Source organism: Dermacentor albipictus, chromosome 5 (assembly GCF_038994185.2).
Source record: "Dermacentor albipictus isolate Rhodes 1998 colony chromosome 5, USDA_Dalb.pri_finalv2, whole genome shotgun sequence".
In the NCBI taxonomy this organism is placed as follows: domain Eukaryota; kingdom Metazoa; phylum Arthropoda; class Arachnida; order Ixodida; family Ixodidae; genus Dermacentor; species Dermacentor albipictus.
In genome coordinates this window covers 110,405,103-110,430,201 of record NC_091825.1, presented here as the reverse complement: position 1 = coordinate 110,430,201, position 25,099 = coordinate 110,405,103, and the positions used below count along the sequence as shown (strand labels likewise).

At 46.6% G+C, this 25,099-nt stretch overlaps 2 protein-coding genes across 7 annotated transcripts in view; one reads left to right on the top strand and one right to left on the bottom strand.

The window, feature by feature from the left end:
- LOC135920210 (fibroin heavy chain-like) overlaps positions 1-25,099 on the bottom strand; it is a 54,959-nt gene that overhangs the window by 12,269 nt on the left and 17,591 nt on the right. The window contains exons 4-9 of the mRNA XM_070539443.1: positions 24,795-24,890; positions 19,578-19,782; positions 18,199-18,597; positions 12,790-13,093; positions 10,381-10,688; positions 9,128-9,514 (exon numbers count right to left, since the gene is read on the bottom strand). Coding sequence (XP_070395544.1) covers positions 9,128-9,514; positions 10,381-10,688; positions 12,790-13,093; positions 18,199-18,597; positions 19,578-19,782; positions 24,795-24,890 — 1,699 coding nt within the window. The remainder of the gene's footprint in view (positions 1-9,127; positions 9,515-10,380; positions 10,689-12,789; positions 13,094-18,198; positions 18,598-19,577; positions 19,783-24,794; positions 24,891-25,099) is intronic.
- LOC135920237 (uncharacterized) overlaps positions 23,542-25,099 on the top strand; it is a 163,700-nt gene continuing 162,142 nt past the window's right edge. For all 6 annotated transcript variants that reach the window (XM_065454410.2, XM_065454408.2, XM_065454409.2 and 3 more), the window contains exon 1: positions 23,542-23,784. The gene's annotated coding sequence lies outside the window, so the exon portion shown is untranslated. The remainder of the gene's footprint in view (positions 23,785-25,099) is intronic.

Here is a 25,099-nt window from a genome sequence, read left to right as displayed (position 1 = left end):
CTTTCGGCTAAACGCGACCAATGCGCATTTATCTGGCGTGATCTTGAGGCCTTGTTCATTTAAGTATGCCGATGTTGACGTGGCAGCTTTTTGAAGCCTGGCGCGTACTTGCGGCCGTGTCACACCAGATGCCCAGACGCAGATGTCATCGGCATACATTGATATTTTAACTGTGCTCGGAAGTCGTTCCACGAGACCAATGAGAACAAGGTTGAAAAGTGTGGGACTCAAGACACCGCCTTGTGGAACTCCATGGTGCGTATAGTATTGCGAGGTTGGGCCAGCTTCAGTGTTAAGAAAGAGAGACCGCCGATGTAAATAACTGCGAGTCCAACGATATAATGGACCGCCTAGGCCCACCGATTCCAATGCTTCAAGTATGGCGTCATGAAGAACGTTGTCGTAGGCTCCCTTTATGTCTAAGAACATTGCGACAGATAACCTCTTACACGTCTTTTGGTGTTGAACATAAGTTACCAGATCGATAACGTTGTCGATAGAACATCGGTGACGTCGAAAACCAGCCATGGCGTCCGGGTAGATTTCGTAGTGTTCAAGGTACCACTCAAGTCTGGCGAGGATCATTCGCTCCATTACCTTCCAAACGCAACTTGCCAGCGCAATTGGTCGGTATGAAGTAATCTCTAAGGGAGACTTGCCAGGCTTAAGAAGCGGTACCAGGCGGCTGATCTTCCAATCTTGGGGAACGTTGCCCTCCTGCCACGACTCGTTATAGATATTAAGGAGTGTTCTTCGTGCCCGTTCACCAAGGTGACATAGCATGCGGTAAGATATGCCATCCGGACCAGGCGACGACGACCGATTACATAGGGCGAGCGCCGCGTCAAGCTCTTGCGTCGTGAAAAGCAGATCCATGCGTGAATCTCGTGAATCTGGAATACGGTTCAATGTAAGCGAACCTGTACGAGTTGGCTGGCCCGCAACCATAGCACAGAAGTCTTCCGCCACATCAATGTCTTGTCGGCGCTGGAATAGTGCTAGAGCCTTAAACGGGAAACGCTGTTCCGGAACAGAACGTAGACCACGCACAGTTCTCCGTATTTGCGATAGCGGTTTGCGGGGATCTAGCGACGCACAAAATTTCGACCACCGCTGAGCCTCTAGTTTGTCCATGCGGCGTTGTATCTTCTTTTGCATTCGCCTGGCTGTTCTTAGATCCTGAATTGACTTAGTGCGTCGATATCTTCTTTCGGCACGACGGCGAATCGCACGAAGCCGCTCCAATTCCAGGTCGAATTCAGAATACCTTGGAGAACACGTGAGTGTGCGCGTGGCTGTCTGTGCCGTTTCCTTGATAGCTTGTTGAAGTCCACAAGAGAGGCCTTTGTGACAAGCGTCCTCAATGTGGGATTTAAAGACAGTCCAGTCTATTCTTCGTATTGTGGTGGACGTATACGTGTCAGACATTCCCGTGATCTTGAGGTAAGTGGGGATGTGGTCACTTCCGTGCGTTTCAATGTCCAAAAACCACTTAACATGTGTGGCGAGGCGGTGGGAGACGAAAGTCAAATCGAGGCAGCTGCTGTACGTTATTCCCCGCAGAAATGTTGGACTCGCGTCATTCAGCAGGTAGAGACCGTTGTTGGAAGCCAAGAAAGCTAGTCGTCTTCCCGTCGCGTTAACCTTAGAGCTTCCCCAAATGGTATGGTGTGCATTGAAGTCCCCGGTGATAATCCATGGACCAGGTTGTGTTTTTAAGATGTCTTCTAGCCTTTTGGTGTCAAATCGGCTTGATGGAGACAGATACACCCCCAAGAATGCAAAGGTGACATTCCTATTTTTAACAGTCATGCACACATACTGATTGTCGTCATGAGGTTGCACCGGATGAACGACGTAAGTAAGTTCACGGCGAATAAACACGACGACCTTGCTGCTTTTGATGTCGCTTGATGAGAATGTTGACTCGTAGCCGGATAGTCTTATTGGATGGGATAATCTTGGTTCACAGATGACAATGATTGGAAATCGGTTAGTGAGAACAAATTGACGAAAATCGGCGATGCGAGATCTTAGACCTCTCGCGTTCCACTGAAGGATCGACGCTTCTCTGACCTCCTTACGAAATGACTGGTGATTGTCAGTCATGGCTTCACTCAAGGCTTGCTAGGACGGGGCTCAGCGCGTCGAGCACTTGTAGCCCACTTCGAGCAGATGGAGTGTCAATGCTTGTCAGCATGGCCCTGATGACATTCACAATAGATCGCAGCACCGGGATCATTTGGCAGTCGACTGTTGAAGCCTCACCAACAGAAGCGGGCTTCGATGGGAGCGTCAAGCGTGGAGGCTCCTTAGAAGACTGATAGCTTGCAAGCGTCGGCCGCTCTTCCACGGGGGCAGCGTTTCCCGTCTGAGGTCTCCTTGTGCTCTCGGGCATTCTATTTGAGGATGTTGGCGTTGGCACAAGCGGCGCACGAACTCCACCCTGTCTTGAGCGTTTTCGTCGATGACGACGTCAACGCCGGATCTTTTCTGAGGCTTCTCTATGGGTTGAGTTATCCCTGACCATTTGCTTCAGAACTTCGAACTCTTTTTTGAGTCTTGGGCATTCTTTAGACGTCGCTTCATGGGTGCCTTTACAGTTGCCACACCTAAAGTTTGTTGCACGGCAGACATCTACAGTGTGTGACTCCGCGCACCGGGGGCACATTGGGGAGTTTGCGCAGGCGCCCTTAACATGCCCGATCTTGAAGCACTTGTGGCATTGAAGCGGCTTTGGGACAAACCGCCGTACGACATGTCGGAAGTGACCGACCTTTACGTGTGAAGGGATGGAATCCCCCTTGAACACAATCTTCACACAACGGCTGTTGCCGAGTCGGCATACGTGCGTGATGACCACTCCTTCGTATGCCGGTTTGATTAGAATTGGCAGGTCCGAGTTCGAAATAGCCAAGTCAACGTCGTAGATCACGCCTGCAGTGCAGGCCCCATCCATAGGTATGATCGGTCGTACTTTTATGTTCCCCAATTCTGTTATCTGTCGTAGCGTCTCCAGCGTGGTTCCACGGGTTGTGTCGACAGCTAGAACATTCTTTCGTGTGTTCAGCCGGACTTCCTTGATTTCGTTTGGCGCCTTTCCCTCAAGAAAAACAGAGAGAGCTTGCCTGTTCAATACTCGAAGATTGACGGAAGAATCATCTGGCATGAAGAGGATGGTGTGCGGCCAGCGTTCACTGCCTGCCTGCATGGTTGACGTACTCGCTGGTGACGACGCCTTGATAAGCCTCCTTTTAGCCCTTCGGCTCCTCACCGACACGAAGCTGTCATCGGATGAGTCGTCACCTGTGATTGAGTAGACCTCTGTGTCTTCACTGGTGCTGGACCAGGTGCCTCGTTTCCTTGAGGAGCTTGTCAATGTAGTGATCTGGCCAGACGGGCCGGCAATAGGCTCTGCATCCATGGCCACAGGAGTAAGAGTCTCTCTGGGGCGTTCACTGGTGGTTGACCAGGTGCCTTGACTCATAGAAGAGCTTGCAGTTGCAGACTTCTGGCTGCACGAGCCTGCGGAACGTTCCGCGTCCGTCACCTCAAGCCAGGACGCGGAAAGCGCTCCAGAGACTGATGAAAATTTGACGAAAAACTGGCTAGCTGGCACAGGTGCGTTCTAGCACTGAGTCAAAGAGAGAGAGAGGAATACAGGAAGGCAGGGATGTTAACCAGTCAATAGTCTGGTTGGCTACCCTACGCTGGGGGATGGGAGAAGGGGAGGAGAGAGAGGGGAGACAGAAGGTGTAGATACGTGTTTGGATAGCACTTGAGTTAAAGCCACTCGCTCAAACCAGAAGTTCTGAGAAAACACTTTCTGCAACGGTGTGTGGCTAATTACTAGCTCTGTAGCATTCGAACGTATAACTGTGAAAAAAGTAAGTGGTTTATTAATATTTATTTTCCCAGAAACAACCAATGTGATATAGTAGCCCACATAAGCACAGGGGCAGGATGATAATGTTTTGCTATTCACTCGTTCTGTGTTATAGGAGTTGAAAAAGCTGGGATGCTGAACGCGAGATCATGGGTTTGATTCCCGAGCATGGCAGCCGCAGTCCGATGGCAGCGGAATGCAAAAAGACTTCACCTACCGTGTTTCGGGCGCACGTTAAAGAACCAAATGCGGTAAAAATTAATCCTGACTCTCTCCACTGCGGCGCGCCCCGTAATCTAGATGATCGTCGTTTCGGCGCGTCAAACCCCAAATTTAATACACACTAACATACGCACGTATACCATCTGCAGCCCTTCGAATGCGGGCGGCGGAATGCGTAGCTTTTGCAAAGCCGAGCGAAGAGCGAAGGCCGCGGAGATGTACACGACCAACTGTGACGTGCCACAGGTGGCATACGTGACACGTCCGAGTTGGTCGCACATCTTCGTTCCTATTGCGTTATGCTGGGATTCGCAAAAAAAAAGGAAACGCACCTCGCTGTTTGCACTTGAATCACTGTACGTATAGTACATACATTCCAATGGCTGCGATCATAAACATGTGTGCGCGCGAACTCTGGCCAAAAAAATCAACGCTACGGTGGCGAGATCACGCAGCTGCTTGTGCGATTCGGAATATCTTGCAAAGGACACGAGTGTTGTCGTTTCGGCGACCATGCAAATAAAGCGGATGCTTATCGCATCGGCCGCGACACCTAAAGAAATCCAGACTGGAAACGTAGCCCCCCTAGAGGCGCCAGTACCTCCTCCTTCGCCGCTATACAGCAAGCCAGTGGGAAAGTTTTATGCGCACTTTCTCTTTTCGCTCCAGTTGCGGTCGCCATTTGTATGCGATGGGCGAGGGCTGCTGGCACTAAATACTGGGTCTTATCGCAGGCGGTCCGTCGACTTTGAGACAGCCGATAAGCGAGTGCGGGGCGCGTGTGAAGTCTATGCGTGCGCACGTATAACGTATGCATGTATGTGCGATTTGAAATACATCACTTTCAATTTATTTGGAACAGGAGAACGTTTGGCGGACGCCTTCGAAAATTTTCTCACGTTTCGCGAGGCCCTGGTAAGGTGAGCAGGGAAGTGAAGCTAAACATCAATGTTCGAATAAAGATTCCTGTAGATATGTCGCTTCGAACTTCATGTAAAGTTACCTGCCATGTAGTTTTTGTGATGAAGAATCTGCTCGGTGGCACTTTCCCAATTTCACCGCAAGTACGAGAAATATGAGGAGCGCTGAACTCAGAACTGTTGTTTTGCATAATTATTTTCTGGAAGATGAAAAACTGTTTATTAAGCTAAAACAAAATAAAAAAGGAAGGCAGCATGCATGGGCTTTTCGGTGGATTACTTAGATTAGATTTGTTGTCTTGCTTGGCAGGCATCGTAGCAAACGGTCAAAGATGACCTTTCAGCGAACGTGAGCTCGTACTTATTTATTTATTTATTTATTTATTTATTTATTTATTTATTTATTTATTTATTTATTTATTTATTTATCTTTAATACCTCAAAGCTCAAAACATGGTGCATTATATGAAGGGTGACCATACGAACAGCATTTGGAAATGTTGATTAGTTGATGATAAATAAGTGGTACGAAGGGATTTGAAATTGTTGACGTCAGTAGTAGCGGCAATGGGGGCGGGAATATAATTCATTTCACGTGCTTTATGGACGAAGGAGGATCACTGAAATGTAACTGTGAGAACACGTGGTGAGTAAACGGAATTGGAATGGCTGGTCCCAGCTGGATCGCCAGAACGAGCCATGCGAATTACGTTTACCCAGTAGTTGAACGTAAGAACAGCCCTCCGTATTTCCTATTCATGTTTAATGTTGTTATTTGCACTACTGACCTGTTTGCTATGTTCACTAGGCCGGCCACTAGCCAATGTGGTCTAATGGTCCAAAATGTTCGTGCCTACTCCTCATGATATATCAATAAGATTTGATTGATTGATTGATTGATTGATTGATTGATTGATTGATTGATTGATTGATTGATTGATTGATTGATTGATTGATTGATTGATTTCATAAAGCTAGTTGTGCTCTTGGAGGTTAATTGAAGGCAAGCTACCCAAAAAGGTAGCTAACCCCCGGTTTGTGTCCTCGTACGTCAGGAGAAATTCGGCATTGTCATCTCTTTCTAACTGGCGGAAAACTTTTAAAAAGATGCTGTGTTTTTTTTTTCCGCAGTAACGGTGCCAGAGCACTTTGCCTTACCAACACTGGCGCATGAGCCATACGCAATAACCGTGCAGCGAATAAGCAGACCGCTGACGGCTGCCGTTCTGTGCTGAAGAAGTACGACAAGCCCTAAGGACAAATGGGCATCTGTGGAACAAAACTGCTCAATAAGCACGAATTTCTTCTGTCTATCATCGCAGCATGACATGGCGCTTTTCGCTGTTTCCTAAAAAGAAGAGTACCATTATCTCACCTCATGTTCTAAGCTTTTCATTCAAAACATGCTCAGGCGTTATATGTATGCAAAGTTTTTACGCGAACAAATGCGTGAGAAAGTGAGGCCTTGCCTGCTCTTCCTCCTGCATATGCAGGAAGTTGCATGCCACCAATATCAAACATACATTTGTGTGTGTACGTGCGTATGTATGTATGTATGTATGTATGTATGTATGTATGTATGTATGTATGTATGTATGTATGTATGTATGTATGTATGTATGTATGTATGTATGTATGTATGTATGTATGTATGTATGTATGTATGTATGTATGTATGTATGTATGTATGTATGTATGTATGTATGTATGTATGTATGTATGTATGTATGTATGTATGTATGTATGTACGCACGCACGCACGCAGAAATTGCAGCAGAGATTGCAAGCAGTAAAGTTAAGGTTGCAATGCTTGCATACGGAAGCTCCTCGATACCAAGTGCAGTCGTACTGCCGTAGATGGTTAGTAGCCATGTCAGATTCTTACCATACTCGTAATTTTAAGCTGATATACGGACACATGTGAGGATGCCGTCTCTGGAAGATTATGCTGGTGCTGTGCGCGGATGCTTTTAACGTCCCCGCAATAGACAAAAAAGTATGGGTGAGTCACTCATGTTGGGTAATTCATTTATTATCCCTCTATTCTTGCTGTTTTTGTTTCTTGCACTCTGAAAATGGCAGGCCAGGCAGTAGACTAACAGCCAATATCAAAAACACACAGCAAGTTTCCTGTATCTAAAATAAAACACACATAGCACACAAATCAGAGCAGGTGCCCATACGTCAATGCATGAGGTAGCGCAAATACTTACTGGGCTTTCGCAGACAAGTTTCGCTGGATGATAGGACACGATACGCTAAGTGTCCCCTTCAAAAAGCATTTTAGCGTTATGAAGTAAGGAACCAAGTGCCCATGTCTATACTTTACAACGAGCACAAATAAGCACTGACACACGGAAAAGTCTTTAGAAGTATGGTAAACAATGTCCATTAAATTGGAAAAGTGGCAAAGGAATATAAATTGCTCAGTCTACTAACACACTTGCCTCATTCTGAGATGGAACTGAAAAACCGAATCACAAATGCTCGCTTTTGTTCAATGCACTGATGTGGTCTCCGAACGTAGCATGAAGCAGCCACACTCGAGGTTGTCACTAAAGTCTAGAGTACTGGATCTGATGGCAAATCACCAACATGTTACCCTTGACGATTTGCAAGAAGCAGCGACATTGATTGTCAAAATTTTTACAACGCCCAATTTGTCAACGTCACACTCACATCACAGCTATCAGCAACCGAGTTTCTCCCTGTTACCGTGACCCGCACCTGCTAATGACGATATACTTTGGTGAAAACACGCACGTCACAACCGCCTTCTGCGCACTTGTGTCATCATCATCATCATAAGCCTGGTTACGCCCACTGCAGGGCAAAGGCCTCTCCCATATTTCTCCAACAACCCCGGTCATGTACTAATTGTGGCCATGCCGTCCCTGCAAACTTCTTAATCTCATCCGCCCACCTAACTTTCTGCCGCCCCCTGCTACGCTTCCCTTCCCTTGGGACCCAGTCCGTAACCCTTAATGACCATCGGTTATCTTCCCTCCTCATTACATGTCCTGCCCATGCCCATTTCTTTTTCTTGATTTCAACTAAGATGTCATTAACTCGCGTTTGTTCCCTCACCCAATCTGCTCTTTTCTTATCCCTTAACGTTACACCTATCATTCTTCTTTCCATAGCTCGTTGCGTCGTCCTCAATTTGAGTAGAACTCTTTTCGTAAGCCTCCAGGTTTCTGCCCCGTAGGTGAATACTGGTAAGACACAGCTATTATATACTTTTCTCTTGAGGGATAATGGCAACCTGCTGTTCATGATCTGAGAATGCCTGCCAAACGCACCCCAGCCCATTCTTATTCTCCTGATTATTTCCGTCTCATGGTCCGGATCCGCCGTCACTACCTGCCCCAAGTAGGTGTATTTCCCTTACGACTTCCAGTGCCTCGCTGCCTATTGTAAATTGCTGTTCTCTTCCGAGAGTGTTAAACATTACTTTAGTTTTCTGCAGATTAATTTTTAGGCCCACTCTTCTGCTTTGCCTTTCCAGGTCAGTGAGCATGCATTGCAATTGGTCCCCTGAGTTACTAAGCAAGGCAATATCATCGCACTTGTGTGCTACCCGCTAACGTTTCATATTTACGCTGCAATCTGATCGCTGAAGGTAGAGCTCATAAAAGAAACTTGATTCGAGTCTTGCAGCTGACGAATTGTCCTACTATCAGATGACAGAGAGTTCTCACGATCCAAGGATTAAAAGCCTCAAGATCCAAACGCGAAGACACATTCATGCGCTCGAACTGACTCCCCACTCCCACCCCCTCTCCTCTCTCGTAAGGTTTCCTCACTCGCCCTACCTGACTTTCAATTGTCTTTCTAGCTAGGCATCATAACTTTGCGAAACGTCAATACATGCCGAAAGCCTTGCCTCGGCATGCTTGTTGACACCACACATCTAGACAAAATTTATGTCAGCGTATATCACATCACTGAGAAAATAACACCCACTGGTGAATATGTACAGTCTTTTTTTTTGCTATTAATATTTATGAACTTCGGTGACGCTCTGTTGTGGACCGAGGACTTCGGTTTTGTAAGAAAAGCCGCCCGGTCCATGATTTTGGCTCAACTCAGGCCAAACATTTCCTGGACTCCAGGGTCCCGCTGAACTCCCGCCGGCCCCTGAAGGTGCGTGCGGAGTACCCGCGTGGGCGTGTCCTCCAGGGATCGCGTGATGCGTAGCATGTGGTGTGCTTGGGACTGATGAAGCTGCTGGTATCACGGCCACGCCTCCGGGTGGACTAAGGGAAACGTGGGCAGGATACTGGGATGTGTCGATGCCCGGCTCATTGCTCTGGACGCTGGCTCGAAACCCAGCGTTGTCGGCGACGTAGTTCACTGTGCGAACAGCGCCGCCCTCGCCGTTGAAGCCGTAGACACCAGACTTGGACCCTGAAGCGTCACCTGCTTCACGGCGAAAGGCGCCTCCGGGCCCACCACTGTAGCCGAAACTGTAGCCGCCGGCAGGCTATACGGAGAAAGATAAAGAAACAAAGGGTAGTTTTTTCCCCGTGATGCACGTCATTCTTTCTGCAAATAAAAACGGTTGGTATATGTATCATACTGATTGAGTATTACGTAATTAGTGCTGATGATGTGGGTTAATAAATGTCAATGTATGCATAGTTTAGAAAGTTTAGAATCAATCGCAGATTTCTTATGAGGCATTCAGACTTTTTTTAAGAGTTTTGCAAATGCATTTTTTCTCGGTGAGGTATCCTGTGGTAGCAATAAAACCAGAATTCTTAATCATCATTGGTCGTCAAGAAATTATGGCAGAACAGTGCTCAGTAACTAGCTTCTGATCATCAGTTTCTCCCTCAGTGGTGAGTTCTGTCCCCATATAATTTCTTAACTCACCTTTAGGACACAAATGAAGGAACGACATCTTTTATTCCTAGGCGCGGCTCTTAATTTAGATGAAGAAAGCATGATCGTCAACAAGATCCGCTGCTATATTGACCTGTTTTATGGCACGAACAGCATTTTCTGTCATTTCCATCAGTACTGGTTGATGCATCAACTGCAGCATCAGATGCGGTCAACTGCACCAGAACATTAGTATAACCGATCTGATGCAAAAATTTTGCAAAGCGACCACTGTTTCGAGAGCAATGAGGAGAAGGAATCAAGTTTCTGCATTCGTATTGCTACAAAGCATCTGTCACTGAAGAATATAAATCGTGAGGGAGCCATCTTTTGAGATGTTCTCAGACCACCCAGCGAATGACCGCTGCTTTTGTTTGTCTTTATGTGATGGGGCTGCTATAGCGCTGCTTCAGTGAGCAAACATTCCAACACTTTAGTACATAGATACATGTGATTGTGACTTACACCGAGCGATGGAGAGGTGAAGACTACATCGCCAGTGGGCACTGGCACGTTCAGACCCGGTACCCCTGGACCGCTTGGAGAACCACGGATCCCGGAAAATCCGGCCGTCCCAGGAACCCAGGACGCCGCTGGCAGTCCGGACGTGGCAGCGCCCACTGAACCAACAGGGACGACAGCCTGTTCCTCAACACTAGGAAAGCCGGCAGGCCTAGAAACAAATGACACTCCTGGGAGTCCTGTTGTCGCGGGACCCACAGGAGCAGCAGGAATGACTACCTGTCCTTGAACTCCAGGAAGGCCACCAGCACCTGGAATGGTGGAAGAGGCACAAGAGGAGGCGAAGCGGATTCTGTTTTTGTAGGAGTTGAAAAACACTGTGCAATTTTTCGTCTAACCGCGTGGGACGCCACGATGTCAGAGAATTCACTGATGCAGCGAGCATGAGAGGAAGCTCATTAACTCAGGGAAGAATTAACTAAAAGAAATGTTGTCTCGATAATTCAAGAAATGTAGTCCTTTTCTCTACATGAACAAGAAATATTTGCCTCTGAGTAACCTTTCTTTTTCCTTTGTGCGCCACCGTGTGCCTAATTTCTTTCTGCACAAAAATTTAACCGATGGTCCGTGACTACCACGTTCCCGCAATGAATCGAATACGGGGATCACTTTTACCTAAACGAGTACAGAGATAATTTTATTTCAGGAGGGAATAGAGTAGAGCGCAGCAAGCTTTCTTTTTGTACTGGGCAAGTGTTATATACTATGAAAATGATGGAATGAAAATCATGAATCAATTGGTGAATTACACGTATGGATAACAATAAACACGACCGCAGTAAACGCTTCCGTTTTACAATACAGATGTAATTGGTGTGGTTACCGCCTTAATGTTCTGCACGTGTGATCTCACATGGCCACGCAAGCATCGTAATCTCATTTTTTGTTTCCTTCTTTTTTTGCTTGCTTTTCTATTTGAGTTAAGTATCCGACTTACGCTGACCTGCCTCTGTGGCGGGATTATCATTCACACAAATTTGAGATTTGTCACAGAATGCGGAACATTTTTGCAGGTACAGAATTACAGAAGTCAACTACCCCGAATAATCTTCAAAAATCCTTAGGACAAATTTCGTGCAACTTCGAGCGTCGCGGCCAACAAGTAGGTGATTGCATTTAGAGCTTTCCTGAATTCAGCAGCACGAAACTGCATATGATTCTGGCGGGTTCCTTCTGTTTCCATCAATAGAGGGAAGACGCCGATGTGTGGAAAGTTAGTCGAGAAGCCTTCGTGTAGTGTTGCAATATATTTTAGAGCAAGTCAACTTCGTTGGTGTGCCAGTTTTACTGAATATGAGTACCACATGATGACATGCTAAGTGCCTCGAGCGGCCACTCGAGCGGCAATTTTGCTTGTATTCGTGGGCTTCTTTCACACTCGGAAGAACACTTTTATGTAGCACATACTGAGCAACAGAAAGCTGTATCGGGAGTTTTTCATGTTGCTCTACAATTTTCTCCTTGACACTTTTCATCTAATTACAATATTTGAGACGTTCTTTATTTAATTTAGACTACTTATGTAATTAGGCTACATGCAAAAAAAAAATCGGAGCATCTTTAAGCGACGGCAAACGACATTACCTTGTTTCTGAACAGCTACGTGGCATTTGCATATATTTAAATTTTGGTGCATGATAGTTGGAACACCCCGCATATTTTTGTGCTTGCAATGAAAATTCACTTGGGAGTGAGAACTTGTGGTATCATCTTCTTCGTTTCTCCTCGTTCTTGCCATCTCTTTCTTTTCTTTTTCGATATTAGAATACCAGCTCGCCCATTGATTGATTGATTGAAAACTTTATTGTTCCACCGAGCTGGGGTGCCCACCTCTTAACCTACACGTAGTTAGGGGAGGAGGACGAAGCACTCCCCGCGCGTTGAGGACGGTGAGTCTTCACGGCCTCAACGGCCAGGCGGATTGCTCGACGCACCAGCTCGCCCAACCATCCCTCCTACTATAATGACGTGCTGCGAATGAGTCAATACGAAAGCACGGTGTATTTTATGTGTGTTCTGCGGGAAAGTTGGAAAAACGACAGGAGCATGATAAGGACACTGTTTCAGAGCAAGAAACCTTGACTAAAGTATCATTGCAAAATTGTTGCTTTAAGAGATTAGCAGTAGGAATAAGAGACAAGGGTAAATCTGGAACCTATGAGTTCCCTTGCTCACCCACTGTATAGAGGAAAAGGAATAGCGTCATCAATTATTACAGACAAAATAAAACTATCCGAAACGTCAGAGACATCAGCAGTAAAATAACAACTTAACTGAAGAAGCACTGCTCCAGATCTGGTGTCGCGCTGCCTTAACTCAGAAGTCGAGGGGAAATGGGCATGCTATTCGTACCTGTGGGTTGAGTGCCGCCATTGGGGCCCGAGGACCCACCGCCTGGCACAATTCCCTCTGGCCCCGGACTCTTGTTGACGATGACGTCGGCCGGGCTCTGGGCACCGTCCACTCCTGGTTCGTTAGTGCCTAAACTGGCTCTGAAACCCTGGGTTCCAGCGACGTAATTGACAGTGCGAAATCTGCCATCGTCGATTCTGAGGCCGTACGATCCCGCTTTGTTGCCCGCAGCGTCTCCAGATTCCTGCTGCCATGGTCCTTCGATTTGGCCGTTTCCGTAAGCGAAGTTGTACGCTCCGGAACCCTGAAACGTTATAGTTCACGGGAAAAAAAGGTATCGTTTAGTTGTAGCACTCACTTATAATTTCGTAGTTCCTGGAAAATCAATCCCCACTGCTAAGGATAGAAAATCTCAGGGACGTGTTAAAGTCACGGGGATGAAACAGAGGAGGCGGCACGGGACCTGCGTTTACCGCAACAACTACCTCGCAAGGAATTTTGGCAGATTTCAGATTTGGAGCTTTTTCAGGGCACGCATTTTCTTTCTCGGTGACAAAGACCACTAAGTTTCATACATAAACCAAGGTAACATATATATAGGCGCCTAATAAAGTCATCATATGTTTTTTTTAATCCAGTGTAACGTTGCTGACAGCGACATAAAAAAAAAGCTTCCACATGATTGAATAGTTCTAGAAAGCGGCAAGTGACATGTCTCGTCCTTCCGTGCTGTAGGGCTAGTGGCAGCGGCTAGAAGCCCTCAGCGGAGTCAAATGCCTATCCCAAGTTAGTCAAATCAGTATTCTGTCACTTTGGTGAAATTAGAGACAGACCAGTTCAAAGCAGACCAGCTGGCAAACATAGACAAATTTACTGCGAAAAACAAGCGTGCGTTCTGTGCAAAGAAAATTTCGAAAGTTACTTCTCGAACAGTGTCGCAACCCAAGCGGACAACACTCTTGACTCTAAATGATAAATTCTGCTAAAAGCCACGAGTAAGTTGCAGCAAAGGCTATAAAAATGTGACGATAGATCCGCCTGCTTGACCCCACCATTACACTCTTTGAGCGACAGAATATGTCAAGCAACTTTTTGAAGAAATGGCGATTCTGCAAGATCACACGCTACTGGTCTGCCTTTTCTATACGTTAACGCTTAAGTGTTCCATGATGACACTTACGTCTTGCTGGCCATACCCAGTGTCTACGGGTCCCGTGGCTCCGGGTGGCGCTGGAAATGCACCGCCTACCGGGGCAACAGGAATCGTTGGTGCTCCTGCACCTTGATTCGACGGCGGGAAGAGCGCAGCTCCTGAGGGAGGCGAACCGGGAGGGCCGGAATACACCAAAACTGCGTAAAAGTGAAAGTCGTTACCTACTACAACATGACCATATAATCTGTCACGGAACTCTACCCTTACACTTAAATATGCGACTTAAAGTGTTGCAGTTGCTGCTGTCACCGTCAAGGTCGTCAATGCTGCATTTAGCTCCATGTCTTCAGCGATAACCATACAGCATGAGCTTTGCGAATTCCTCGATATCGTCATTAAGATCAGCTTGTCAGCGATATGAAATGTCCTTGGCTCCCATAGTTACACCTCTGAATGGCATAACGCACCAACGCCGACGCGCAAAATATCAACATGAAGCCGTGTCATTGTCCAGCGCGGCCGCAGCCACTCCCCGTATATGTCCTAACTGCACCGTCAAATTGAGCCGCCTACGCATAGACTTTGCATTACAACACGAGTGCATGAATTTATGTTTGTTTCGTAAATAATTCTATAGTGTGGCGGCATCTATAAAAAGACCATGTTTGTCTCACATTAGGATGGTAAAGCAGCATGAAAGGCATGAAAGAAAGCAAGAAGTATTATCTTAGCATTACCAGAAAGAAGTAAGGAAAACAGCAAAAACCCTGCGCTCCGAGCTGCAAAATTGTTGTACGACAGGCCTTTACAGATAGCCCTTATAAGCTTTTGTCCCCGTACCTATTCCGGCTGTCTCGGGTCCTTTGGTGACGTCAACATTTGCTGGATCTTGTGCTCCCGACGCCTGAGAGCCACCACAGCAAGGAGTCGATCAGATTCCGAGCACAACTGAAAACACTTCTTCATGCAGGTTAGCAACACGAGGTGTAAACCAACGTCTCAGCTATAGATGAAAAAGTGCTCTTGTACTAGACTCGGAAGGCCACTCATAACAAGACATGGCAAGAATGACTACAGGGCCACAGTTGTCCCTATTTATCGGTATCATGTGCCAACTGATTGGTCGGAGACCTTTGGTACCTAACGGATGTTCCATGACGAGTTACCAAGAATACTTGGCCATAACAGTGTGTATAGATATGTCGACCTTGGTTAAATGGTCATGAGCAATCCATACTCTCTCAATACAGCGTGCAGTGTTATGCAATTTACCTGCCGTCACTACACCACCAATCGAACGTGCATTAGATAGGCTAGGTGCAATTTTCTACTTTGGTTGCCTCTTTTACGGAAGAGATAAACACGCAGATAAGTTGCATCTCCCATGTTTTCCAGAACGTGTCATGCCTGTCCGGCAGCTTTCACTAATATTAGCGTCTTCAGATATCACTCCAGTTGTTTACAAATTCGAACAATAAAGCACCGCACAGACACGTACAGCCTTTTTCATAGAGAGATAATTTAATTGAAAGAAGGCAGAGAGGTCGGCCTGAGCTAAGGTGCTCTAGCCTGCTACTCTGCACAGGGGGAGGGGGAACGGGGACATAAAGATGTGATGAGGGATGATGATGACATAGCAAGAGAGATGCGCAAAGGCGAAAGCAAGTTCAACACTCTGATGATAAACATTCACAAATGTCATCCATGAAGCCACAATAAGGCTTCGCATCAAGTTTGTAGTCACCAATTTGAGTGAACATAAAATAAAGGCGTTAGGACGAAGCTGGTGGGGGCCTCCCCTGCGTGAACAGCACAAGCGCCAAACAAAATATTTATAGAAAAAGACCTGCGATAAGCGGCTCTAGCACGGCGAGCACTTGTAGGGCACTTTCAGCGGCCGGAGTCTCGAGACCACCGAGAATCACGCCTTTTTCATGGTGAATGTAGGTCACAAGGCAAATTGAATTATCAATCAATAAGTGGCCACGCCTGAAGCCTGCCATGGGATACGGAATAGGAATAATGATTCTTCATGTACCGCCCTTTTTAAACGTCCAAAAATCATGGCTGTATGAAATATTAAGCCATGCTCGTTATTCTGGGAGATCGTAGGTGTAGGTGCTCAGGTGTTTCACTATACATACCGTTAGCCCTCTTCGCGATTTTCTTTTTTGTTAGCCCCAAGTCCGACCCAACTTCGCATCATACCTCCTGTGACGTTTGCCAGTGGTGTAACGAACTCCACTAAGTTCAATTTTAAGCTGATTGGTGTCCTTGATCAGCTTCAAAACAACATTACCAACATATGCTAATGATAACGGTGCATGGGTGTTTAGAGTACCATGGTTACAGGTGAGGCTCTAGAAAGCTGCGACTCGGATTATACTTTACCTCCAGAATCAAGGCCTCGAAATTTCATCCCCGAAATTGACATTTGTGGTGTTTAAGTCGTAAACTCATGACATACTACAGTATACTATTCAGTGAAAAAACAATACCATACACGCTGGACCACGCAAAGCTTTAGTGGCCGTAATTAATAAAGATCTCCCAGACATGTAAAAGATGAACAATTGGTTGACACGTAATTTATTTGCCGGGAAACGCTGTAAAATATCCGTGACCTCTATACTGCAATAATATTGGGTGCACTTTCTCGGCTTTCTGTGAATGATCACTGATCAGCGCAAGTAAAACAAGCTTACATACCATACACAGCATTCAGCCTCAGGCATTCTGGATGTGTCTAAGTCTTCCTGGTAGCGCGTTAACAGTGGCAACTATCGCCATCGCTGCAGAGCACGTTATGGAGACCAATATTACAACTGAAACGCTAACGGCACACGCGAGGCGCCATCACCCGGACCCCACGACAACATATAGCCTCTCTATCTGCAGAGAGGCCCCATACCTCGTTTCGCCCAAAGGCATCCCCCCCGTACCTTCACGTATCCTCCTGCTTCTCATCTGCAGGATCACCTTCGACTTTCCCGGTAACTTATTCAGCCGCAAATCAACCTCAAGATACCTGGTGTTCGGAATAAATGGATTCCTCGTCGCCAGGTCTCAAGCAGCTTAGATTACACGTGCAGTACCAAGACTACACGCACGTACACAACGACGGCGCTGTTCTTCCGAACAGTTATACCGCAGCTATCCTAATCCCAACAAAAGTACCCGCCATGACGTTAAAGGAATATGACTTGACAACGCCGACGGCCGCAGAACTTGCAGTCCTTTATGTCGTACCGCGTTTTATTGATGACAAGAAAGCGGAAAAATTGTTAATATGGGGCGACTCGAAGGCGCCACTCCATTGCTAACTGTCTGCTTTTCGGCGGCGCCTGCATGACGAGCTGGTGTGCGATATTACAAGGACCACAAAGCGCATGGCCGACAAAGGGCGCCAAGTGAATTTTGTTTGGCTACCAAGTGAGTGTACTATTATCGTAAGTTAGCGTGCAGAAGCGGCTTGATCAGCCCATGCAGGAGACCACAATATCTCAGTCTCACTATCTAGGGAAGACGCTGCGATAAAGCTTCACATATTTGCACATGTCAATGCATCAGAACTTAGTGTAATTAACTGCACTTCAGGTATGCACTACAGGTAATTGGACTTCACCATACTCCCTTGATCCTAGATTGAGCCCTCGCTTTCCATTAAGACTGCACAGAGGAGATGCGACCCTATTGTGTAGGCTGTGGTAAGGAGTGGCGTTCACAAATGCTTACGCATTCCGTATGAGGAAGGTCTACACTGCAGCCTGTTGGCACAGAGTTTGCGCGGAAACCATATATCTTATTCTGGGCAACTGTGTACCGTGTGCACAACCGCCACCGCAGTACCGTGTGCAGATCACACCACCAAGAGAACACACCACCACTGCAGATGCCTGTACAAGCATAACTGCTGTGTTTTTTTTTTGCTAACTACTGGCCTGTGTGAACGCCCATAATGGAAACACCTTCCCTGTGCTTAACTCCCATTGGTTCTAGCCTAACTCCCTGTACCCCCACCTTGTGCAGCGTGGCAAGACGGAAACGCTCTAGTTAGCGTCTTGCCTTTTCCTCTCTTCCTTTCTTTCGCACCTTCCTAATAAGGGAAACAGACACAGAAACAAGAAACCCAGTTCTACAGGTAAGCTCAACTAGAACATGCAAGCCAGATTTCTTCGAAACCCACTTAGCCACCAAATACATGCCTTTCGTAGCAATGAATGGTGAATCAACAAAAGTACGCCACATGAGCTCACGTCTTGGGTACCGTAGCCGGTTGCCACTGAACCGGGTGCACCGGTGGCAGGCCCACCGGTGGCAGGTGTACCGGTGCCTCCTGGGTACGGAGGCGGGAACAGGAACCCATTGTCATCTTCCAGGTTTCCGGACGATGCAGATGGAGAAGGTGGCGGTACAATGGCTGAAGAACTTCCTGTAAAGACTACGTCTGCGGGGCTCTTGGAGTTATCAACACCCGGTTCATTGGACTGGACACTGGAGCGGAATCCGCCCGCATCGGCGACGTAATTCACTGTTCGGCCTGGTAGACCGTAAACGCCCTTCTTATTACCTAGGGCGTCTCCCACCTCCTGTTGGAAGGGGCCTCCAGCCGCGCTCGCGTCATGCGAAAAGCTGTACGGTGCGCCACCGGGAGCCTGTGGGGGAGACCAAATTAACCAAGTTTTATAATTAAATCGAACTGCTAACTCGTTTGTTGTCATGTTTTGCAGATTAAAGCAAACTCAATTATTCATTGCACTTTTGTGGTTTTACGTGGACCTTGCAAATCTTATTTCACTGACCTTTTTGAAGAATGCTACTTTAACAAATATGTACTTCCTCTATGCTGGATGTATTTTCATTAATTTGCAAAAAGAATTAAAAGCGACTGAAGTATCCCTTGTTACAAGAAATATTTAGCAAGGAATATCAAGCGTTAGCAAGGAATATTTTATGCACACACGATTCCCATTCCATATTATCTCAAAGTAATTAAACGTGAGTGACAGCGGTGCATTAACTGCCTGCGTAATATAACACTAAAATGCATCATAACTGATGATGTACTCAGGATGAATAACTTGAACCGAAACTGCAAAAATCTGAAGCTAGCCGTCTCCGTATGAAGTTTACCGATGTGCAAACAATGGCTCGTCCATTGAGTGACGGTAATTCATCTTCTATCCTGTTATTAAATCTGTTCTCGGCACGGTAATATTATTCGTGGACATTGACCGAGCCCACTTTCTTGTTCCCTACTTATGGATGGTAGAAACGATCATTGGCTTACGCTACACTGCACCGATTTGATGAGATGCAGTATTGAGTGTGTTCCCAATGTGTCTTCAGTTGAAGTTAGCCTGATTTTATGGCTGAGAAGACAGCTTTGAAGCTTAGTAATGGATTGAAAAGTATTGGATGATTCGCTTTGTCTTTGAGACAGCATAATCCTGCTCAAATCGATAATGGTTGCTATGGCAGCGATTCTTACATCGGCGTGCCCCGATGCGACGTGAGGACTACCAATGGCTGCCCGAGAACCCCGCTGTGACGTGGTTACAGCTGTTCCTGGATGTGCCCCGGGATTGTGTCCGTGTACGCGACCTTGAGGAATAGGCCATGGAGTAATACCAGCCCCGAGCCCTGGGTGCTGCTGGGGCAGACCGGGCTCGTTCGACTGGACGTTCGCCTGGAAGCCGTCTTGGTTAGCCACGTACGTGACCACCCTGACCCTCCCGTCGGCGTCCTTGAGACCGTACGAGCCGATCACGTTGCCCGCCGCATCCGCGGACTCCTTGCGCCACGAGGCGCCATCGCCTGCACCGTGGGCGTGGCTGTAGCTGAACGAATAGCCTCCGGGCTTCGTGACCATAGACAGAGAAGAAAAAAAAAGATAACTATCAAGTGCCGTGACCCACGCTTGACCTAACCTGTAATAACGTGCCTGATATACCAGTGAACATAGTTTTGTCGCTTAGTTTCCAACATGGCTTCTGTATACAAGGACCTAGGCGCCATAAGAAGCAATGCAGGTTCTGTGAATCTAGAGGTGAATGCGTTAAGAGCGTCTGAGAACATCCACAGGTGCTGTCGCAACAGAACTGTAAGATAAATTGCGATGTAATAAGCGTATTAAGAGTGAATGGCTTTGTCCCACTTTGCCACTTGGACACTTTAATTAACGATCACTACCTCCATGCCGATACAAACGAATGCAGACGCTACGGGAAAAAAAATCATTAGCTTATCCTGGAACACAAATGAGGTCTGGAATGAGGTATGAGGTCTGGTGTAAGATATATTGCGGCGTAATGCATTCAGTCCAATCGCATATATTGCTCTCGCCTCAGTAGTCGGCGAGGTGCCCCCTTCAGTTACAAAGAACTGGATATGCCCGGTGAGTTTATCTTTAGCCAAATTAGTTGTTTCGGAAAAAGCCCCATGCGCCATTTGAAATTCGAAAGACTATGAACGGACATGCACTAGCCTGCACAGATAAGTCTCAGCTGAATTAAACTACCGTTACAGCTCGTAAGTAGCATGCCTGTTGAACTGGCAATACATGCTTTCGAAAGCTGAAGACCACACCCATGTGTGTCGCAATAACTTTGCATAAAAAAATCTGTTCGGAACTACCGATATTTCACAGTTGCTAAAGCGAACAACTGACTGCTTCTAAAAGAACAAAGCAAGAAGTACTGCTATCTGTAGGCTATGAGCTTACGTATTCTTTCCAAGAATATATTCATGTCGAAGTGCACAGACGTAAACCTCCAGCATGAGAAAAAAAAAGAAAAAAAAGCGTCTTGGCCTTGACTGGTCCTTACCGCCACGTCTGACGCTAAAGAATTCGTACTGAAAGTAATAGTTAATGTCATTCGGTTATTTTCGTTGTAGCTTTAATACAGCCCATGTGAAGGCGCTATCACAAGATCTGTAGTTAAAGAAAGAGGCACTTTCAACATTTGGTATATCTGTCCTTATCACAGCCTTCAAGCTAGCTACTGCATACTCATGCCACGTCTACTCAGTTACAACCTACTGTATTATTTCCCGGAGTGATTCAGAATGCTGGACGGTTCTAATGGCGCACTCAGAAGCTAGACAAAGGGCGTGTCCACGGCATCGCTGGCAATGTTCCAGGGACGTGTCGTGAGCAGGAAACCCCTGTACACAGAAATGCTGATGTCGAGATTCCTTTCGCTTGGCAGATGTTGTTCTCTCTTTGACAAATGACGAAAAAGAAAAGGCTGGAAGCACATTGAACTGAGCCAGCGAGAAAGCAACTGCGAAGATGGATCTAGCTGATTTCAGCGCAGAGTAAGAAACACTCTTAAGGACTCTCGAACCGCGCCTTCAAATTTTATGGGCCAACGAATCATTGTAAGTGGTCTCTTACCAGGTACATACATGACATCACAAATTTTGTTTGCTGCGTGCTATTCTGATAACTGATCAACCTACATGACATAGGTGCACCTTGGCTAAAACGTAACAACGTTGCTTTGCAATCATCAGTAAGCTAACTCTAACTGAGCATGTGCTGAACTATGTTTTCAGTATTGGACTGTCCCGACTGTCCCGTCACTTGCTTTCAGCAAGTCAGTTCATATTTGTAGGCAGGAGCTAACGCGTTGTCATGAATCAAAGGCTTCTAACATGGCATTACTAAAAGACTAAAGCTCATGCACACGACCTAATGTCGATGACCTAAATTGTTGTATGAACAAGCAGGCTTCTCAGAATACCCATCATGAGTGATGCAACACTGTCCTAACATCATGCATCACACTGCATGATGCGTTGTCGAGGGGTTGTCTAACAAGAGGATTAATGTAATAGTCCATAGGGGCCATCACACCTCGCAACATTTATGAATAATATGCATGCCGTCTTTATGGGTTTCAATTCGAAATACATACGCACTAATGTCATGAATTGCCCGTGGTGCTTTTGCCTAGAGGGGGCGGAGAGAGGGAGTGGGGGGTGGTGCGTTACGAAGCATGCTTATGCCACCAACGATTACCAGCTGGTAGTAGACTGCACACTTTGATTGCACGTTGCCATATTTGATTACCACTGCTACTCGCACTGATCATTTCGCAATTGTATTTTAGGATGGTTTTGTTATGTTTTTATTATTCCAAAAGTCATATTTAAGCCAGACAAGCCTCGGCACTTGACAAAGTGCCAAAAAGAAACCTTATTTCACCACGTGATCAGCGGCCGTCCTTGCAGCGTGAAGAGTGCTGCAACTACGGGTGGTCTGCGACCACGAAGTAATAAATACAGGAGAGCCGACTGTGGCCCTCGCCAGTGCGTGTGCTCTGTTAACAATGCAGTGAACCCTCCAGTCCTCGGTGCGCAGAGCAAGCCGGCGTGCTATCTGCCTCCGCTGCTCACGCTCTCCACACGCCTTCGCTAGTGCTCCTCTCCTCCTCCTTTTCTCTAGGATGCTGGTACAAATCCAGGGCGCCGGGTAACGTCGAAATTGAATATAAGCAGCTAGCTTGAGAAGCTGCATTTACGGGTTTGAAAGGGGCCACGCAGCAGACGACAAAGGAGGAGGAAGCAGGAATAGACGGAAAGACAGGGAGATTAGCCAATTCTCAGACCGGCTGGCTACCCTGTGCTGGGGAAAAGGGGTAAAGGGAGTATAGCAGACGACAAGCACACAGGAGCAGACCGAAGCTACTGTAAGTCTGGTTACACAAATGCGCCGAGCATTGCTCGCTTGTTTGACAAGTGTTACAAACTTAAATCGATTGCTTTCATTTGATACCGATTTGTCTCGAGCGGTTGTCGTGCTATGCAGTTGACGCGGTACGGTGTATTACAGTGGTGGTTTGAGTCTTCAGCTGGCTCACGTTTGTTTTCCAGCGTTTTGTTGTACTTAAAAGTAATTCTCGTGGCACATGTAGTGGTTTTAAGTTAAGCTCGTTAGATAGTTGATAGGCGAAGTCATGAACTGTTTCGCTTTCGGACGACGATGTGGTATGGCAAAGGCTTCTTTTATTGCATCGCACTGCATGCGAGCAGATGCATAATGACACGCTCCACGGCATCCATGGGTGAACAGTCGCAGAAGTACAGCATCAACCAACCACCTGGAAAAGACTTGCCTCCAGAGGACGTATGTGGGATTTTATAAAGTCGCACTTACCGCAAGCAACAGTTCTTCCACTGTTCTGGCGGCTGAAAGAAGCGCTTTGATTGCAAGTGCATCATAGTGCGCCAGGGAGACTACAATGGCCTTGTGAAAACGGGAGTAAGCACTTTTTAGTTCACGTCCTGCCACTAATCCAAGCAACGTGAAAATGATGTGCTGCAGGCCCAGTATGCAATCCCAACAGTACAGCATTTCAGCGAGATAGCACCGCATTGTGACGTGCTTTCGCCGGAAGGTGCGCATATGTTTTGATGTTTTGTTGCTTTTAAGAAAGTGGATTTGGTGACAGCAGAAGTGAAGTGTTTCAAAGCAGAAAACGACTTCTTTCACTCGGAGCTATGCCGGCTGCACAAGAGTGTAGCAGGCACTTCGTCCTTATCTAATGGGACACGCCCATTTTTCTCGTCTATTGCTGCGGAAAACGCGGCCGTCCATCTGCTATGACGAACGCGGCAGCCCAAGAACGCCTGACTGCCTCCGGTTCCCGGTACCTTCGTTCGTGGAAAATTCCAGCCAAATGCATGGACGCAAAGTGCACCAGTGCTTCTGACAACGCGAACTCTGATGCTGACGGCGATGAAGCGAGGTCGTTGCAATCCTCAAGGGACGGGCTCACACCATGGAAATCCAGGCGCCAGAACAAGCTTCTAAGGGAACTTCTAAATAATGCAAGGTAAGAAGTTTCTCTAAGAGCTGCTGTTATGTTCCTAAAAACATAGCTGCGAGACGAAATGCAGATGAAGATTTAGTTTCCAGCCAGAGTGCTTTTGTTATCCCGTTCCTTTTCTCTTAACTTCTGTTTCCTGCGACTTTAGCCATTCATACTTCTTTTTCTTTTTCAAATAAGCATTGTTCATGCAAGTAATACACGGGCAAACTCTAACAACAACCTAGACATCCACAATATTTTTTTATTAGTGTTGTCGGCCCTGAGGGCCGAAGATATTGTAAACTACATGTCAATAGCTTGCACGGATTGAAATCTAACCAACTTTCTCCAGAAAACCATTCAAATTCATTGAGCAGTTGTTGAACGAGAAGTTTTATCGATGGTGACTGTAGTAAGCGAACGCCTGCACGCGAGCACCTGGTGCGTGAACTGAAGCAAACAGCAACAATTTGCGCACACTTATATGTGACAGGTCGCACACACCGCAATCGTCTGTGGCGTTAGCTAAAGTAGACGAGAGACGAGGTGCACGCGGCTACTGTAGTTGGCAACACAGTAGCAAAATAAACGTGCCAAATCTAGCGGCTGGCATAGAGTAACAACTAGTGTCGGCATCTGTGCAAAAAGTAGTGAAGCTGCCCCTTTGCAGCATCGACAAGGTAACACTCTTATCAGAGCAGTCGGCTCTCCTGTATACTTTACTCCTTGCCCGTGACTCGGACGCTACTTGTTCAAGATCGAATGTTCTCAGCGACCTCCGGCATATTCGTTATGCACACAGTGTGCCCCGCATCATTCTCGTGCTCCAGACAGGTCTTGTGCACGTTGTAGATCACGCCGATGTACTTCCCCGGTAGTACAATTTGCTCGTTCTGCACTTATCTCCTATAGCTGCTGCATGGCAGCACCGTGGGCATTCATCTAGGTAGTCGCATCACTATAGTAACGTTGTCACCGAATTTTGTGACTGCCCTACAAATTTCATGGATGACTGTCGCTGAAGATACACTCACCCCTTGAGTTCTGTACTGTTGACGTCCATCAGGACTGTGTCCAACGTGTGTGAGAGCAGCAGTCGCAGCTCCTGCCGTGAACAGGAGCAGTAGAAGCTGGAAGTGCACAAACTCTTTGAGTTCAAGTCAAGCTCAAAGAATTGCTAAAAGGACCATATGTGTAACGACATAAATCGACTAAACCTCGTGTTCCTCACTCTACGCTTTGTCTACTTGGTTAAGTGAGTTTGGAACGTTATGCGGTAAATATGTGTTCTAAGACTTAAAATTTCTTGCGGTCTTCATTTTTAACACCTAATAGTGAA